This window comes from Brachyistius frenatus, unplaced genomic scaffold, assembly GCF_029030835.1.
Source record: "Brachyistius frenatus isolate BFR_SWC_R1_liver_20210118 unplaced genomic scaffold, ASM2903083v1 Contig_34, whole genome shotgun sequence".
Taxonomy (NCBI): domain Eukaryota; kingdom Metazoa; phylum Chordata; class Actinopteri; family Embiotocidae; genus Brachyistius; species Brachyistius frenatus.
The window spans coordinates 3,979,130-3,999,580 of record NW_027210633.1 but is presented as its reverse complement, the minus strand read 5'-3'; the positions used below and the strand labels follow the sequence as shown (position 1 = coordinate 3,999,580).

The 20,451-nt window shown below is 42.6% G+C and overlaps 1 protein-coding gene across 1 annotated transcript in view; it reads right to left on the bottom strand.

Annotated features, from left to right (window-relative positions):
• LOC138622173 (peripheral-type benzodiazepine receptor-associated protein 1-like) overlaps positions 1-20,451 on the bottom strand; it is a 62,850-nt gene that overhangs the window by 25,139 nt on the left and 17,260 nt on the right. Inside the window, exons 3-7 of the mRNA XM_069700753.1 lie at positions 12,947-13,054; positions 12,482-12,610; positions 11,027-11,203; positions 10,007-10,195; positions 2,717-2,884 (exon numbers count right to left, since the gene is read on the bottom strand). Coding sequence (XP_069556854.1) covers positions 2,717-2,884; positions 10,007-10,195; positions 11,027-11,203; positions 12,482-12,610; positions 12,947-13,054 — 771 coding nt within the window. The remainder of the gene's footprint in view (positions 1-2,716; positions 2,885-10,006; positions 10,196-11,026; positions 11,204-12,481; positions 12,611-12,946; positions 13,055-20,451) is intronic.

Below are 20,451 nucleotides of genomic sequence, written 5' to 3'. Positions count from 1 at the left end.
CTCTGAATTCCTTGGATTAAAAATAATTACAGCCATGCCAGCAGATCTGAGGCTGCAGTTGCACACAGCTGCGCACTGAGCGAACATCAGCGCGCCATAATGCACAAAACAGCACTGCTAATACGCTAATGTTTAGCATGGATGGTTTGTTTTGGTATAAATGTTTACCATGTTGACCATATTCATTTATTTAACATTAATTTAGTGTGTTAGCGTGCTATTTGCTGATTAGCACTGAACATAAAGTCCCGCTGAGGCTGATGGTACTGTCATTAGTTTTGTACGTATTTCGTCATAAACCAAAGTATCGGGGTAATTTCATGTTTTACTTTGGTTCAATCCACGTACATAAGACATAAGGGAACATTGACGTGCCTCAAGGCTCAAAATCTTGGTCCTCTTTTTTTTATTAATGACCTACCGTTGACTTGTTCTGAATACTGTGTTAGTCTCTATATTGACAATACAGTAATATACACATCTAAAACTAATGCAGTCTGATTTTATTACCCTACAGCGCTGGCTTGCTGCTATGAATTTATAACCCAATAAAACTTAATTTCACACAATGATTTTTTTTTAACTCACCGTAATCTCATCAAAATCTAAAGCGTATTTGTGTGTTATTGCCCGTCTTGATGGTACGCCCCAGCAAAGAGTTGAACACACCAAATACTTTGATCCATGGCTCTAATTTAAATACCATATACTACCAAGAAAATGAATCCTATAGGTTTTCTTTAATTTTCCAGAAACTGCTTTTCATTTACTGTTAAAAAGAAACTTGCATTTCAACTCAATTTACCAATATTGAATTATGCTCATGTTTTATATCAGGCTGCATCTAAAACTAATCTTTTTCATATCAATATAGTTTATAATAGATTATACTGATTTGTTCTGGGCTGTCCTTTCTTAATTTATCATTGCGCAATATATAAAACTCTTCTTTTCTCCCATCACAAGAGGACAGCAACATTGGCTGCAGTTTATTTTTAAATGTATCATCACTATTTAAGATAGTTTATAATAAGTGACTCTAATTATCGATTGTAACATTCTATAAAGCTCTTATTATATTTCACAGCAGTATCCAAGTCAATATCTAAGAAAGCTTTCATGTTTAAAGTTCTGATTGGAATAATCTACCTGTAATTATTAAATCCATATTACCATTTCACACGGGCCATATCCTGTTATGATCGGGTCAGCTGCACATATCCATAATAACACCTCTATAACTACGTTTTATAACTTCTGTACTTCGTGCTATTACTGACATTAATACTTTCTATAATCTATGAATGGTGAATTTTTATGCTCTGCTTGGAATATAATGTTCTTTTTTTGTGTGTTGATGTTTTGATATCATTGGTTAAATCTTATATCTACATGTATTTATATTGTATTACTGTTGAGGTCTCGCTGAGAAGGTAAATTAGATGGTAAATCTGAAGGTTCTTCATGACAAAGAATTGATCATTTTCTAAATTTGACCAAATGATGGCGCTAGAAGAAAATGAACATACACATCACCCTGTGGACGTGATTACTGCCTGCACCAAATACCACAGCTATCCATAAATAGCTGTTGAGATATTTCAGTCTGGACCAAAGCGCTGGACTGATGGTTGTCCCTGATGTAGCTAAAAATATCCGCTGCATGTTTTCTGGGTAAACATAGTTTCTGGGGAGCTCAGTGTTTACTCAGCTGATGTCATGTAACTCATGTATTCTGCTGTATGATCCAACTTTACTTCCATGACCAAGTCATGCTCTATGAAAGTCTATGAGGTAAGATTAAAAATAATCTTTTCAACAAACCAAAGCTTCACCATGTTCTGCACTAGACACTGCGGCGTTTAAAAGCTGCACATCACCTCTCAAAACTGACAGAAAAGTGCAGCTTTGTGTGTCTTCTGTGCGAGCAATGAGTGCAGTTTAGACATGATCCTGAAGGACAAAAAAAAGTCAAAAGAAAACTAAGTACCAAACAATAACAGCATGTAGACTGTGCAGCCTGACAGACAGATACTGTGCTTCTGCACTGTGCCTTGTAATCACTTCTTCCTATATTTAAATGTATTTTTAGCCGGTGTGGTATAAAATGTCAGCACTTTTGTTATTGTCTGAAATTCCCATTTCCCATCCTGGTAAAGAATGTGAACACAGAGCTGAGAGGCAATGCGGTCTATTTAAACCACCAAACCTACTTGTAGAATCAGCGAGGGTGATGTGCAACTCTTCTGTTTCCAAGGGACAAGATCAAAATAATCCCAGCATTACATAACAAATCTGACCGTAGTTTTTCCTTCAGTGGCAGTCGGCTCAGTCACACTACTGATATTCAAGCTTTAGCTCCACACGAAAATGCAAAGTGGAAGGCAAAGCTAGATCCTTGCAATTAGGCACAACATGCAGATACTGCTGAGTGAGTGTGTATGAACGACTGGCGAGAGGAGAGGCCTGGCGTAAAGCCGGTGACATTCGCTAACCTTCTGCATTACTAACCCTCTAAATCAAGGGCAAGCAACAGCTCTAATTCCTGCAAAGCATTGGATCACATTGTTTCTAAAGGAACTTTAAGGAAGTGTTTGGCTGAGCAGCATGTGATATGTGCAGTAGAAAAAACCCTGCATGCTGGTGGTCTGAAGGTTCCCCTAAACAACAGGGCCATTTTCCAGTGTTAGCTGAGCGTAACAGTGGATGCTCTCACCAGAAACTGTAGGCGCTGCTCCTCTGTGTGCTCCTCCTCACGGGAGGGGGTCGGGCTGAGGCCCGGCGGGGGCGTCACTCGCAGCCCCGACTCCTCCTCCTCTCCGGGAGTCTCCTCACACCTGGATGGAGCTTCATCTAATGCCACACACGGGGTCTCTCCTGCAACCTGACAGGGACAGGAAGGACGGTTCGGTCACTTTACATTCACGCAGGTGATCTAGAAAAGATCCTGATCAAATAGGATGAACACTGTACATTAACCCGTTGTGCTCCCCCCCACTGTGAGAGAAGGATTAGCAGCAAGCCTCCTTCCCAGTGGTCCACCTACAACTATGAATAATCCAGGGGGGATCCCTCTGGGCTCCAACATGAGTGGGACACATTAGCAGAGAGGCCGTCCTTTCTAATTAGGCTGTGCGAGGTGACTTGATGTTTCACAGTAGCCGATTTTCTGAACCAATTACTGTTACACACATTCATCTTTATACACTGTACGAGTCCTCTAACTGAGACCCAGGTGGGGGGAGGGGTGGGGCAGGCAGACACTGGTTAATTGTTAAGAGTCGGGAATCAGTATCTAATTTTAGAGCAAGCCTACTTATGTTCAGAGTAGAACTGTGCTAGTGCAGCCAAGGCCATGACCCAATAACAGGATCAAAGGCGCTATGCCATGTGCTGCAAAGGGGCTCTCTTCCTTACACTCTCCTTTCTTTTTACACCGAGAGACATATCACTGATGGAGAAATTCGTTAGCTGCGATGAGAATCCACCCTAAAACACGCCCACTCAAACCAACCGTTGCAGAGCAAAGAGAGCCGTCCGCAGATAGAAGTCTCATTTGTTTCCTCTAATCCATGCTAAGTTTGGATAAGATGTTAACATCCAAGGTTTAAATAATAAATAAAAACAAGACAGCAAATGTAACAAAACCAATTACATTGTATTATGATCTGCTGACAATTAAAAAAATGAACAGATTCTGTTGAAACGGATTTTCAGTATGATGATATTGTCAAGAAAGACAATATATACAAAAGCTGCCCTGGGACCACAGACTCCCTTCTTTAAGACACGTTTGACCTTTTTTGTATCTATTTAATGTGAAGGTTGTTCCTTCAAACAGCAGCTGCAGGTGATATGAAGCATTCGTCTCTGCAATCACGGTGGAACACCTGAAACCAGGTTCATCCTCAGAATCATCGATGATGAAAAGACTGCATGTTCAGAGGGAGCCGTGGTGCCGTTTCAGGTTCAGTAAGAAATTTGATTTATGACAAGATGAAGAAGAAGAAGAGGAGTTTCTTCTGGCTGATGTGTGCAGTCATTATTATTTTTTAGAAAACACTGAGCTGACACTAAAAACAACCTGCCAATAACAGGTAAAATGGCTTTCATGAAGTGAATGACAGCTGAATCTGTTTGATATAATGCTCTATGATACCAAGATGCTCATTTCCCACCATCTGTACTACATGCAAGATGAACATCATGCGAAGGTTTTCTGGCACCACACTGTTTTAAATGCAGCTACACACAGGTGCTAAATGCAGCCAGCCTTCCTTTCACACGTGAAGCAACTTTGATCAGTCAGGAAGTTTTGCTGTTTTCTAGGATGTACGTTCAGTCACCACGGTAGATGCAGGAGACTTCAATACAGGGCTGGAAACTTGATGTGACTGCTCAGCAACCCGTCGGAGGCATGTCTGTGAAGTTGAGCAAGGCTATCCCCGGTTTATCTTTTGGATACGAGACCAGATGGTGTTAGTAGTGGTGACGAAAGGCCAGCAGGAGGCACTAATTCCTTTGGCCCCTGGACAACAACAGTGCACAGGAATGAGGGCTTTAAACGGGTGAGTTTTCTGCTCCTGAGTCTAAATGATGGTTAGTAAAGATCCATCACAAGTGCACAAGATGCACCAGGCGAGCTCGGCATCCTGGCAAAACTCCAACGCTTGCATTTGGTCAGTCGTAGTTCAAGCAGTCAGTCTTCTTGTAATTCTTAATTAGCCTACAGAACTGCATATCCATTGAGTGGGCTGGCTTAAAGTGAGTAGAGTTTGCTGCTACGATCTGGCAGCCATGCGCTCAGGTGGAAGAAAACACATTAGCCTTAGAGGTAATGTCCCTACACAAATTTAAACAAACCCAATCTTTTTATTATCATTCCGCTTCTCTTTAATTTTCTGAACTCCTTCTTTGCATTAAGCACGTCTGACCTGGTCATACCGTCACAGACACCCAATAATGTAACGTATTGCTATGAATATACAGGTCAAATTCTTTAAAAAGAGCAATCCTCTGTAAGGCGAATGTGACAGCTCACAATGAGTTCAAAGCAAACATAATCAGGGTTCAGGCGACATGTGATATAATTCTGACATGATTTTGACGAATGGGCACAGAGGGGGAGGAATATTACATAATGTCTCATTTATACAATGTTGGTATGAATAAAGGGGCCGTCACACAGAGCATTAGACCGAAGCTTAGGCTATTATGAATCATTTCAAAGGTTTATGTGCCAACACACTAACCTAACAGCAACTCACTGTGACCTCACAGGCTGAGCATGTTTCAGATACGGTGCACAGTTTCAGTCTCATATGGACCATGAAGAGAAAACGCCAAATTCAAATGTGTCCCACATACAACAGAAAAACACAACAAAATATGTAAAACAAAAACAAAGTTTTTTTGAGTTATTGCATAGTCTACAATAAATGAGCTGCAATGTTGAGGGAAGCGAAACGAAGAAAAACCCTCATCTGTCATTAATTCTGCGTGCACGTGGAGTTCCTGTCCCCCCTTTACAGTTCCTACATTCAAGTCCTGCCTGGAAAGTACTACAGTCCCCGTTTAAGTGAGTATTTGAAAAGAATATAAATAAATAAATGTTCAGATAGTTTTATTTGGGATTTTATTTTCAATGAATTCTGCAAAAATGTTCAATTAACCGTTAAACTGAGCTGCAGTGAGTCTTATTTAAAAAGATACAAATCTAAATTTACCCAGCAAAAAAGGACAAAATCATCCTTCTGGGCATCACACTCACTTGAACCAGTGAAGGAAGAAATCTCCACGTTTCAATCTTATCAGTTAAACAGAAGAAACCTCAACTCTCTTCAGTGACTTTTATCAGCTCAAGAATATTTCTGATATTTTAATGAAGATAAAAAAAAAGGGTGAATCACGTCAGAGCACGATTACAGCAGGAGGTGTAAACGTTGGTTTAACTTAACATGAACAAAATGGTTAATTTATGATCTAGACAGATACATCATCCAGTATATTGACAAGAATTTGGTGCTTGCTTTGGTCTAAAGTGGTCACAAACAGTCAATAAGTGTTTTTGCATAAATTACAATTAGCAAAAATAATGTAAGAAATAGAGTATTGAGATCAAGCCTCTGTCATTCAGCAGAAAAAACAACAACACTAGAAAGCTGTACAGCTGTAAGGTAGCATGGTTTAAGGATTTGATAGAGATAGCAGGTTTGTTTTTCAGCATTTTATTGATATTTTGAAGAACGCGGATTCGTTTTATGGAACTTTATGAAGTGAGTCTTTAGTTGGAGGAGACTGATATCTAAAAGTCTGACATCAAAGTGATTGTGTATATTGATTTGCTGATGTATTATGGTCGTCTCAGCCTTTCATTAAATATGTATTAACAGCCAACAAGTCAATGTCCTGGTGATGAATTTCTGGTCAAGCAAATGGTCTAATTTAAAGAATCAGCTTCATGCAGTTCAACTTTAACACCGTCAGCTTCAGAGTGGAATGAATTCTACACACTGAGACGTCTGTACTAATACTGTACCACAATGTGTTCTGCTCAACACAAACACACCTTACTCCAGATGGCACTGGAGTCTCATTAAATAGAATAAAATAGATTATAAAGCCTTTGTTGTCATTGTGTTGTGAGAAAAACAACAAAATTAGGAGTGCAAGTTCAACATGGTGCATTATAAATAGATATAAGTGAACAAAATAGAATAAATATAGAAATAAATACACAAGTATAACATGAGGAGATTGCACGAGAATATTGGACATCAAATAATACTATAGCACATAGAATGATTATTGCAATGATACTATTTCACGCTGAGGTGGTTTTACTGCACGTAGGATGGTATCATTACACATCAAGTGATCAATTGAAACATGAAGCAGATAAAGCTCGGAGGACAAAAGATGCTTAACGTTAATGTTAACGTGCTGGTTGTCATTGTTTCTCTTTAAAAGGACAAACAGCAGGTCATATCAGCTGCTAATAAAACGATTCAACCTGAAGATATGCCGAGATGAAAAGGTTTGCGGTTGTCGGGTTTGAGTCCCTCTGCGAGCCAGCGGGCAAACAGACTTCATCAAAACACTGCTTTGTTGTTTACGTGGTAAACAAAGTGTCATTCTGTCACACAGCTGTAGAACCAGAGAGCTGCTCCGACAGCTCCAGCAGACGTCCGCTCTGGGGGGGGGGGGGGGGGGGGGGGGGGGGGGGGGGGGGGGGGGGGGGGGGGGGGGGGGGGGGGGGGGGGGGGGGGGGGGGGGGAAAAAAACACGATCGTGTTCAAATCATTTCAGGGGTCAGACTCTCCCAGTTTAAATTTCAATTCAAGTTCAGATCAATAAGCAAAGCAGATCAACATTCACTTCTGTATTACTGTAAAATATGGAGAGCCAAATCAATCAGGAGGCTGCTGTTGTTTCAACATTTAAATACATATTTAATCAACATTTGCTGCTGAGTAAATTTTTACTTTTGATGTGCAGACTGAGCAGCTTCGGCACAAACATTTCTGTGAATGAATTCAGTTCCATCTGATCTCATTTTCAGGTTGGATCTGCAGGTTGTGAACATCAGTTCAGCTGCAACTCAAAACTGCTTCTGTCCTCTCAGCATGCAGAGCTCGGCGGGATCTTATGACTTGTAGTTAGTTCAAACTCTGTAGACTCACATGTTGAGTTTTGTTTACTGTTGAGGTGAACAGTAAACATCCTAAATCAAAGCATTCTTGTCCTTTTTCAGCTCTCAAGTACATCTCAAACTCTTTTGGTAATCTTCTGACTTAGTCAAAAAGTGAACCATTAATTATAAAAGAGTAAATGTTTAGGCTGCTTAGTGCTCTTTGAAAAATGCACGTTCAATAAGACACAAAGAAGTCATTATCTTCTGTACGTGTCTTTGACTGAGGGGATATTCACAAACTGAACTAAAAACAGAGCAGCGCACACGTAAGGACAGAAATGAAAGTGAATTCAAAGTTAAGTAAATATTCTGCAGGATGTGTGAACAGTCGTATTTACCAGCTATTAGTAAATGAGCTGGTGAAGGGTCAGCCATGTCCGCGGTGTGTCTTCGAACGTATTTTTGTCAGACGAGGTCCCAATTTAGAGGCTCATGTTTACTGACACACAGTGAGGTGCCAGTGCGCAGACTTCACACTGATGTGGTCCATGTATACTAAAGGATCAAGTACACTCTGGGCCCATGCGTACTAAAGCAGGGTCAGATCCCATTCAGCAGGCCCAGAATGCCATAAGCACATTGGTGTAATCCCTGCAGACTACTGAAACGGGTAACTGGATCACTTCTTTTAAAAGCACCTTAATGGATTGGCCTGGCCGTTGATTTTCTTTTTAATACGGAACATATCGATGTTCACCCATCAAACACTCTACCCACCCTGTCACTAAGTCGCTCCGTCTAAATTCTACATCTGGAAGCTCCAAAATACGACCGTTACAAAACCGTGTTTCTGACAGGATGTCCTTGACTAGGCCTCATGCTTGTCCCGTTTGTAAGAAAGTGGCACTCCATCACAGCCCGGGGTGGGATTTATTGCAGGATTTACTGAAATGAATATTACAAAAAACAACAGCTACACGACCTAAAAGAAGAATCCCCTTAGCTGTGAGTCATATTGTTGTACTAAGATGGGGCATGTAACATACTAATAACCTTTCAGAATAAGCTGCTGATTTCAACATCCAGCACAAATGCAACACCCGCTGCCTTCAGCCAGTTCTCTCACACTCCCAGTTTGTCAGGACACTGACTCGTTTCCAATGTTAAGTCTTAACTTTGAGATCCTGCACGGCTTGGGCTCCACACTAAGCAGACAAATATGAGTTTAGCCAAGTAGAAGAGGCTACAATGGACCTGAACACAGAGACGACACAACTCACAAGACAACCTACCCCTTTCGTGTGATCTGTGGCAACGTCAAGGCTTCCCTTGGCCTGCTAGTTATCCAGAGCGGGGCGAGATAGAAAAGTCTTTAGTGCGGCTGGAGTCTTACCTACCACCCAAAACCCTCTCACCGCTGCCACAGCAACAGAGAGCGGATTACTGGACTGTACCATTCTGTTGTTAGAGGGGATTAGAATTCACACAACATGGCCCCTTTCTGGGTGTGCGCGTGCCACAGGCAGTGCGTGTGTGCGTCCCACAAATGAGAGATTACCACAATCGGCATTCTCATTTGAGCTTCACAGGCAGAGAATTTACTCTACTTCACAGGCTGTGGAGAATTTAACTAAAAAGTCCATCAATAAGATGTGCACCTTTGAAGTGATGTAAACTGATATTAATGAAACAAAAGCTGTGCCTTTAAAATCTATCTCCTAAAATAACACCAGAGAAATGACATTTCCACTATTACAGATGTTCACTGATGTGGAGAAATTAAATTCTACATCTACAAATACTGCCCAGACTGTATTATGTAACCGAGTCATATATTCATGTGACTGATATACTGTGTCACGGCATCACCTCTGCGATGAAGAACTGTTTTTAAGAACTGAATACAGAGAAGACCGGCATTAAATGTAAAAGAGGATCAGAATGTGTGACTTTGGTATCTTTGATCAGGCCCAAGTTCAAGACAGGGAATCATCTCATTATGGCTTGTGGCAGATTAGTATCGAGTCCAACGACAAGCCATTATATAACACTGCAAAACAGCCTCCACGCCAACATAAACAAGGTTTGGAAACAACTCCGACGGCTACATTTGATATATTTTATATTACTAAACGATGAGCAGTCGTATCCCGTAGTACCAATGCAGCATAAATGTTTCAAGGTGTACGTACATAATCTGGTCCATTTGTAGAAACATACTTATCTCTGAAAAATGTCTAAAAGCAGTGTTTTTTCGTCAGTTTTATTGTGCAAAGATATGAATCACTTCCCTTTAGTCATACTGATTAAGACCAACAGCGGTCAGCATATTTTTCTTGCGTTTTTAAATTAGGAGGGTGCAGGGGGCTTTACCTTCTCTTCCTCCTCCTCCTCCTCCTCCACAGTGTCCCCACACTTCTCCGGGCCTGCGTGGTCAGGGCTCTGGTGGTGCTGCTGTCGGGATGATGTGACCGACAGCTGCCTCTGGAGCCGCAGCACCTCCTTCTGAGACTCCCTGAGAAGCTTCTCAAATTCCACTCTGCCGGATGGGACAGGAGAGCCCTGCGCGCGCACACGCACGCACGCGCACACGCACACACACACACACACACACACACACACACACACACACACACACACACACACACACACACACCAAAGACAGCTAAAAGATCACTGCAGTTTCAGTTCAGCACATTATTGTTATTTCAGGGTTTAATTGCAATTTTCCAACTGCAGTCCAAGTACAAAACAGATTCCAAGAATAGACAGACTGTGTAATCATCACTAAATGTTGTATTGTTCTTTAAATTTATAGCTGACTTCAAAACACTCTAAAATATGTCGTTAGTAGGAAGTTAAACAGTCAAAGTTGACAGTACATAACTAAAAACAAAAACACAGTAAATCTGTTTCTGGGTCATGGAGGTCCAGCAGTCATTTGATTTGAACACAATGTTTTGATGGTCCACTTCAGCTGGAGACCAACGTGGGATTCAGCTCAGATGGTCTCACTAGATCAATGTACAGCTCATCCCGTAATACCCTTTATTTTGAAACCGAACAGATGTTCACATTCAAGAGACTCAGGACTTAAATCACTGGTAATTAAAAACAGGCACTCAGTGAGGCAGCATGTTCCTGCACTGTCATCTATCTAGACATCAGCGGTGACGCAGCCTTTGTAATACGGGTTTAAGTGGAGGCTGGGATGAGCAGTACCCTTGTTGTCCAGCAGAGAGCGACCTTGTGGCATTATGCCTGACGGTGAGGATGAGTGCGGTTGGATGAATCCAGGGGGTAAAACGAATCAGCCTTTCAGTCAAAGATGAAGTTCGGTCCATATCAGTGAACACAGTGAGTCTGGTTACTGAGGAGTTGTGTTAGAAATACCTTGGCGGTGCCCAGCCGAGCCTCCAGCTCTCTGCACTCCTGCTGCAGGGCTGCAATCTCCTTGTCCTTAGACAGTAGTGCATCGGCGTGCTGGGCGAGGTCTCGGGCTCGCTGTCGGGCAAATGCCCTCTTGTACTGCTCCACCGACCCGGGTCTCATCAGGGATGGGGAATTCACCTGCAGAGGAAACGTATTCATCATCAGAAAGGACAAGGAGAAGAAGTCTTAACTACACTCTGACTGACAAATGACACACGAGGGCAAACTGCCTTGAACTTTTAAATGACCCAAGTTCTTACAAAGTCTCATGTGGTCTGCAGGACAGGCCGCTGTAGACCTGCAGAATCAGCAGTGGAAAGCAGAGCAGACCTCACTGATCTAACAGGGCAGTCGCTGCTGTAGTCAGAGGCCAGCGAAGTTAGAGACTCTCTTTTGGTGTAGTTTTATATTGCTGTGCTGAGTGAGCAGCAGGGGGTGAAGGTTGTGTCAAAGCTCTGGTGAACAGGTGCACACTGAACACACAGCAGCTAGGAATAAGATCGGTGCTAATTCAGCTGCTTATTTAACTACAGTGGCTCTGGAAATAATTCATGACATAATTGTGATGGATTAGATTTTATTAGGTGTTGACATGATTTGTTAGGAGAGTAGACATGAATCAGTCTGATGATTAACATCTGGATCTTCCTGGAAAAACATCTGTATTCTACCAGAGACTGTGTATAAACATCTAAACCTACATCAGAAAGTAGTCGCTAGGAAAACAGAAATACATTTAGCTGAAGCTGTAGATTTTGATACTCTGTATGCCACTTGTACAGTAAATAGTACACAGTATTGATCTGCTTGTCTTCTCACGGTTTTCTTCCCCCAGTTCTCAAAGTCCTGCACACATATACATTCAACCAGAGTATTTACAACTGCACACCCCACACTGATTAAGAGATGAAACAGAGATGAGAAATGCATCTCTCAAAGAATTCCTCAAGAAACCTTTCTTGATGTCGAGGTACAGATGAGATCTACATTAGTAGGAGAAAAAAAAAGAAGTAAAACTATCGTAAGGTGTAAAGTACTGCGTTTAAGAACTGTAATTAGGGATGTAATTGTTTAAAGGATTTTATTCTTGACTCCTGCATTTGATTTCTATAATCAATCATCTCTTCTATAAAATAATATATTACATCTCACCGGACTTCCTGGAGTGAAAACCTGAGTTCATTTAGCTATTGTGGTGATGCATTCAATTATTCAGTAGGTTGCTGGTATTTCACAACAAGGCTCCCATTCATCAACACGCTCGGCTATTCTTTCCCTAACTCATTACCAGACATCATGACGACGTGGTGATTTGGACGGCGGTGCTCGATAATGAGTCACTCGCAGCGCGGGGTTCGGACCGAGTGCCAACACGCCGCCAGAGCGTCGGAGGTGTTTTCTATTTGTGCGGCGTACCACTCTGAGGTTGGCCTCCTGCAGCTTGCGAGCCCTCTCTTCCAGCCTCTTGGCGAGAACAGCCAGCTCGGTGTTCTTCCTCCGCAGCCGCCTGACCTTCTCCTCGGTCTCCGGGGCGCTGCTCTTCCGCTAAACACATGGGAAACAAACATCATCATCATCATCAGACAGAGCCCGCAGCAAATGCTAACACAGCAGTGCCAAACAACAAAGTCACACAGACTGTTGTTCAGAATAGCTTATTAATAGTTTGAAGAGGGATTCTGGCTGGCTTCCTAGTTTGGAATACTGTGCCTGTGCTCCCAGTATACGGGGATATGCAATACATATTTATGAGTTCATAAACTGAATAAATGGGAAAACAAAACAGCGGGAATAACAGCATCTTTTTGTTCAGAGTGTCTGTGCACCTGCCCTACTTTCTACGAAGGCTTCAGTCAAGATTACTGTTATTTTTAGTCTCACCAGCAGGCCATTTTCCTCCCTCAGTGTGGTGCACGTCTTCTCCAGCTCGTCGAGGGCTCGCAGCAGTTCAGAGTTCTGACGCACCAGGAACGTATAGTCCGTGCCATTCTGAAAAACAAGCACCACAAAATCAGACGTAGACTTCACTGATTTCGGCCTTGTTTTGTTTTTGAGTATTACTGTATTTGGTTTGTAAGACAGAAAGAGGAACTGATTGTATTTATTTCATGCTTCATCCAGCTGCAGAGAACCCTCTCTGTTGTCAGCCGGTGTTTACATGGAGCCGTCTAATGGTGGCTCAGACAGCAGCCCACTGAAAAGGCTTTTCATGAGACCAACTCATTCAGTCTGCAACTGGCGCTGACACCTATTATAAGACACCGACTCAGCATAAGAGGGACGAGAGCTGTGCTCTGTCACTGTATCAAAGGGATGGAGAGATGGAGCGAGAGGTCAAGAAAAAAGAGACTTAATGTATTCAGACACTTTCAATTTTTTATTCCACAAATTTGATGTACACACTGCACCTCCCGATGACACACTCTTCCACCTAATTTGCTTCTTTCTTGCACAAGCTCCATCTACCAAATAAGAACACAGTTAACTGGGGTTTCTTGTTTCTTTAATAGATTTGATGGTTTGGCCGTCCCTCTCCAGAATACTGAGTCAATTGTCCCAAAGCCGCTTCAGTACTGTCTTGGTTCACAATTGTAAAACGAAGATGAGCCTTTACCTCACTTTAATTCTACTTTACTGTGGCCCGAATGATGTCCACCTGGACGAAACATGTTCATAAGATACCCATATAGGAAAAACTAGTGAAATAGTGAATCTGTCTCGGGCTTTGTGTCTGTCTTGTACACCAACAACTGGGATACGAGTGACAAAAAGGTGTCCAACTATTTCCCAAAGACGTGTTTCAAACATATTCTATCTAATTGTCCGTGGTTGTAGAAGTGAGCCTGAACGGTTGTGTGTGTTTCTGTGTTGGCTCTGTGCTAGTGTTGTGTTCAGATGCACCCCGCCTTCACCCACCGTCAGCTGGGACAGGCTCCACCCCCCCCCCTCCCCTCCCACCACTGACCATCTGCAGGATAAAGCTGGTATAGATAGAAGCTGGATAGATGCTCCAAACCTACGATTGCAGTCAGTTGTACGTACTGGAATAAATACACATAAAGAGGTTTAAATTGTACTTGACGTTGTTATCTCGTGAGCTCTTAGTGAGGGGACAGCTGAACAAAGCAGCAGTCAGTGAACCAGATAGTCAATGTGGTGATCAAGGCTGTCGTGGGTGTTTAGCAGCCGCGTGTAGGAAGTCTGGAAGCGGTGGAAACATCAGACTCATTTAAATGGAAGTGATGCCGCCCCGCCTCGGTGTTATGGATGCTGGAAATGAGCCCCGAGGCTGAATAGAGACGCTGTAGGTAAATGGAGGGTTTGTTCTCACAGTAAAACACACTTAGTAACTGCTGAGAAAGGCAATGCTGCCAGATGACACCTGAGGCATCAGTCTGCACGTCCCACAGCCTGATGCCTCAGCTGCGATAGAGCACGTGTGTCAGCTCCACGTGAAACATCAGTACGCCTGTTCAGATGTTCACCTCCATGTCGGTGTGATACTCCGGGGGTCTCATTAATAACCTAAAAAGCCTTCTGCCAGTGACACGTTAGCAGCATAAAGACTAACACAATTAAACGTACTCATGACACGGTACAGTATAAAAATCCTGTCATCATCATCTTGATGTTGTCTTGGTAACTGCAGATGATGGGTGGCTCCCTGAAGAGATTTTAAATCCTACTGTACCTGTTACTGAAGTCAACACTAATGAGCAGCTGTTTACTGAAGCAGCAGCTGAGACTCCTTCATGACTATTGTGATGGTAACACTGGCCATCCGGTGTGATCATCCTGTTAGTGCGTTACAAACTAGTGCCAGAAGGACCGTATGTGTTCAGGGTGAGACCACGCAGACACGATGTTTGGACTGAGTGTTGATGGGCCGTCCCTCTGCTGTTCCCCACTACAAGAGCGCTTTAGTACATTTCCGATACCGTCTAAATTAGTTGTGAAGAGTTTGCAGCCAAAGCAAAGATTTGATCTGTATTTGTCACTGTAGGCGAAAAAGATGCTTCATGGACGACATTTATAATCAATACAAAAGACCGAGTCAGCAGGAACACTGTCCTCACACTTGATTGCTCTCTTTTGGCACATCCTGGCACAAGAGAAGATACTGTAAGACAAAGTTTCAACTCATTATTCTGGACAAGCATGAGTGCCCTCAAACACTTGACAAAGTGTTTGTGCTGAAGCTGTTACACAACTTCACAGGAAAGCGATATCCTTCAGTCAACCCTGTTTTTAACACCATTTATGGATTTCTGCAGGAGCCATTCATATTTACAATTCACCAATTCTCTCTTTATGTGGTCGTTTTTATTGGGAGTGGTGGAGTTGCCCATTTCAACACTGGATTATGATCGCCTGCTGAAGCAGGAGACGGACTCACTGGAGAATTATGCATTCCAGTAATCCAGTACAATTTTATTTCTGTAATATCAGCCTCACTGTTCACTCACTCTACAATGGAGCCTGACGGATTTTCTGCCGGCCAGCCTGTCACAGACACTTGTATATTGTTATTTTTATAGTTATTTATAACCATTATGTTCCCAGTAAAGTTTACTGTCAGTGTGGACAATAAACTGTAACATATCTTGCCTCTATTAAATATCTTTGTCACGTATGTCAAACATGTTAACCACATTTGAAAGATCATTGTAAAGCATGTGCAAACATATTGTATATACAGGATACTGTATAAGTAGAATATTGGCCGATATGTGGATGAATTCTTTTAATCGCTTATATCAGTGGACCCAAAAAATGAGGCTCTACTTTACAGCATGTTACAGCCGTGTTGTTTCGTTACTCTGCGAACGGATCGTCGTCCTCCTGTCTGACGATGGCAGACAGAGCAGTGGTCATTTGTGGCCTTTTTTTTGTGAATATTTTCCTTCGTGTTTCACAAATGAAAAATTAACTGTTAGAGCATAAAGTAAGAGAGACAGCTGAAGTTATTCTTGGCTCTTAATGCTCTTTGCACTTTTCTCTTTGGTGAGGGTCACATGAGAGGGAAGCTAAAGGCAGGAAATAACTGCGGTCAGGTTGTCATCAGAGAGCCAACACATTCACAGGGAAATATGCTCAGCCTGTGATACAGGGTGAGAATCTCTCTCCTCCTCTGCAGATGATATATTGAGGCGCATAGAGAAACTGCACACCGAAGAGTTTAGCTGGTAATATAAAAATCTATGAGCAGCACTTCATTATCAGACTATTTGCTTTGCTGATGATACATGAATTTTCCAGGGACGCAAGGACGCTGCTTCTTCAGCTGTTCTGCACTGATTTATCTCTTGTGCTGCCCTGTTAAGAATAAGGAAACAATATCATATAAATTCTCGTCAAATGTGACATTTCTTGTTTCCAGTGTGAATATGGACATATTTCGAAAGAGCATGACATCCCACTGAAGCATCAGAAAAATGCAAAAGGTCTTTAGGGCAGGTTGAGCCGGAATACCAAAGCAGAACATAAAGCGACCAACTCAAATGAGACACACAAAAAAATCCTCTTACTCCAGAAAAATGATGACTTCCCAAGTTTTAATTAGGTTGCTTAAAGTTGGGAAACCTGCTGTGCTGTAAGGACCCTTGATCAGAAGGTATGACGCAGCAAAGCTGCAGTAAGAACCGTACAATTAAAGACACCGCTTCATTTAGATCACTGACCGCTGCTGCTTCCTCTTTTGAAGCATTTTAAACTGATTTGCTGACAATATTTAAAACTTAGGGACCCAAACAAGCAGAGAGCAGTAAGTCTTTGAACTCTTACCAAGTCAGCAACCTCAGTCCAGGTCAGCTCAGTGAGACACAATAGCAGTAAATAGTCAAAACTAATTGAACCACCTGGAATGAATGATTGGAAACCAGACAGTGCTATGACCCCTCCCTTTCTTCCTGCTGAGGCTCAAGTGGCTTCTTCCTGCATGAGCTCGGCGGTCAAGGAGGGTCGTTAAGGTGATGTTATGTCGCCTGTGTCTGCCTCCACCGGGGCCACAAATACCAGCCGGGTTTCATTTATCTTTCTATCGCCTCGGCTCCACAGCCCCTCGTTTGGTTTGGTTGACCTTTTCCTTCCACCTTTAACACATTTGTCCCCCCATCCGTCCATTCATTCCACTCAGCACTAATGCTACTCATCGTCACACCTCGTTTCTTTCATAGGTATCTTTGTTCATTTTAAATAAACTTGTACTTTGGCATTTTAACCCGTCTGGTCTCTCCTCCTCTGTGTTGAGCCGGTTTGTGACAACAAGAGATTAAAAAAAAGAGGGTTTGTCTTGTTGGAAGAAGGTGCAAATGAATCAGTGGGGGTCAAATTAGGGGATTTTATTGCATCTACTGCACACAGGAACATTTGAGAACCTCAGCTGGTTCAGAAAGGAGCGAGGATCAGAAAACAGTGAGGCTGTTATCTGTTTGAAGAAATGAAGAACTGAAACTGACCGCAAGCCCTGGGTGACACAGGACGAACAGAAGTACTGTATCTGCACGAGATAACAAATGATCACTTGAGTGCTCTGATACTTGTCTTTGACTAAAATCAGCGTCTGTGTTTACGATGTGCTTTATAATTACAGCTGCCATACAAAACTGAATGTAAAACACATTTTAAAAATGCCTCAGATGACTATAATGTGAGAGACGATGGGTAATAAAACTGCCGCCTGTCACTGCAGCGATGCTGAAAAGCTGTAATTATCTCTTGCAGAAACTAAAAATGATTTTTTTAGATTCAAGCTGAGAAGTTATTGGAAAAACCTTAACACCATTCTTTGTGGCCCATAAAATGTCTCTGCGCCGTTCACAGCAAACATTCTTCAAAGGCTGAGAGTTAGCCTGAGCTCAAAGCGGAACCTTTGTGTCCTTGAGAGTTATTTTGCCATCAGTTAGAGAGGCAGCCAGGCCCAGCGTCCCGCTCCTCCTCTCAGGACGACGCTGCTGAAGCACAATCAATCACCCCGGAGAAAGGCCAGCCAGAGTGAACTCAGCCTCCGCCTGCCTCCATTCTGATTCTAATGATCTTGGATTCTGTCCATGTCGTCTAATTGTTCTCTGGGAATCACACTGGAGTACACCGGAGGCTTTTCTTTAAGCGTGAGGTAATGCCGGCTTCTTGCAAACTACAAACCAACCAGCTCTTGATTCTCTCGCTGCCACTGAAAAGGACTGCAGGTGGTGAGGTCTACCCAAGGCCAGTGCACATATTAGCATTCAGCCGCTCCTTCCCTCTCGCAGCAGTGCTGTTTTCACATGGGCCGGGCTCAGTAAAGCGGGGCAGATGCAACTCAGTGGCAGGAGGGCAGGGGTCTCTACACAAACGTCTGTCAGGAGAGCTTGAGCCTTCAGCAGGGCAGACGGGCCCGACGGAGGCCGCTGCCTCTGCTCTGCTTGAATCTGTCTGCAGGGGCTGTGACTACAGGCAGATAACTGAGGGGAGGCCCGCCATGAACATTACACTGAAGCTGCTCGCCATACTCATACTGTCTACGGGTAAAATACTTTCATGCACCATCGATAGGAACATGTTCAATGTATGTGTTTCTAATGAAAAACCAGTCAGTGCAAAAAGGCTCACTAAGATTTGAATGTCAAACTGAGGGGAAACGCAGCATTTTGTTTGCATTCGTTACTTATTAAAGCAGAATTCATTCAAACTCCAGTTATAATCACCCAGTCTGATCACAGCCTTTTTAAACTGATTTTGCTGCGTGAGCTCTTGAGCAACTGCAGCTGATAAAAGCAGGGTGGATGAAAGCTTCACGCCTTCAGCGCTTGCTGCTGTGCGAGATATTTTAATGCTGAGAAAAAAAACCTAAACAGCATCTGTCAGCTTTTTATCAACAGACTTATCGTGTGATTCTCTCTACTTAAGGACAAGATGAAGGGCTCTTCATGTTTTTATAAAGAAGCTATACCGCCTGGTGTGTATAAAAAATAAAAAAAAAAACATTCAGACAGAAAGACTTGAAACAACACAGATGACTGGATCGGTGATGGCGTAAGAAGTACCGACACAGACTGTGATGGATCCGTGTGTGAGGAAGACGAAACCTGCCACCTGAACGAGATCATCCGAACACAGCCAAGAGTTGTGAAAGTGACTTTACCTGAACTCACCTGTAGGTACGCCCGGGGAAGGACAAACTCTGACATCACGCTGCTGACAGCCCTGCTGGTTCCAGCAGCAACATACGTTACTGACCTTGTACGCAAGAGACACTTCAGCAAAGTCACATAAAAACTAAATTTACACACCGGCAAAATAACCAAAGTACTAACTCATCACGCACAAGCTGGAGGCGAACTAACATGTGAGGTCTGATCGCCGGGACAGATTTGGAGTTCGCTTTCTCGCCCACGGACACGGTGACATGTGGACGTGTGGACAGGAGGAGTTTGGGATCAGACCTGTGACGAGTGGGCGAAGCACTCTGCCTCCCGAGTCCCAGCCAGAGGAGAGCCGCTTCGCCAGCGGCTCGTCATAAATGATCCACTTGCATTACTTTTATTACTGACATCAAGTGACACTGACAGCAGCGAGCTTGTAACCACAGCAGGCTAAATTGCCGTCCGATTATCTGGGTCAGTTGCTGTTTTTTATGCCTCTAAGGTCCTCATCAAAATGGGCTCTGGATTTTCTGGAATACATCCCTGTGATGGGGATTTTACTGCAAGCGCTGAAGCGGAGAAGCAACACAAAACGCTGGCTGACAGACAGACACGTCTATGATGATAAATCTTAGTATTAGATTTGACACAGGATTTATTCAGACAGTGTTCACTGCTAATGTGAACAATGTAAATCTCAGAGGTTAAAAAGTAAATTAAGACAGAGTCAGAAAAGGAGACATTTAATGCAAAAAAATGATAATGTAAAGGAATCCAAATACTCAGAATAGAGCTCATGTTGAAGCTACTAAATTATGGCAAAACCTTTTTATTCACTATTTATTAATACTACTAGTAATAAAAGGTGTTTTTGCACTCAAACAGCTCCCATATTCTTCTGTTCATCTCTACTGTATTTTATGTTATTTCCAGTATCCCCATAAAAAAAGCTGTAAAATGAAACATTTGAGTAGTTTCTACCTGTTTTTAGGATGCAATGTTGAGACTTTGTAGAAAACATACAAATGCAGGAACTGTTAACACTACATGTAAAACCAACAGAGCATACTGCAGGGAAAGCAGAAGAGGTAGCAGATGGTACATTTCTGCTAAACGTCTGAGACAATAGAGGACTTTAGTGACCTCAGAAATAAAAATTAGAACATCATTAAATTTTCAGAGATTTATTCTTCCATATTCATAAGGTCGTACAACCAGATTGCTCTTTTGTCTGCGATCCACGGCGAGCTTTTTGTGCGGCGT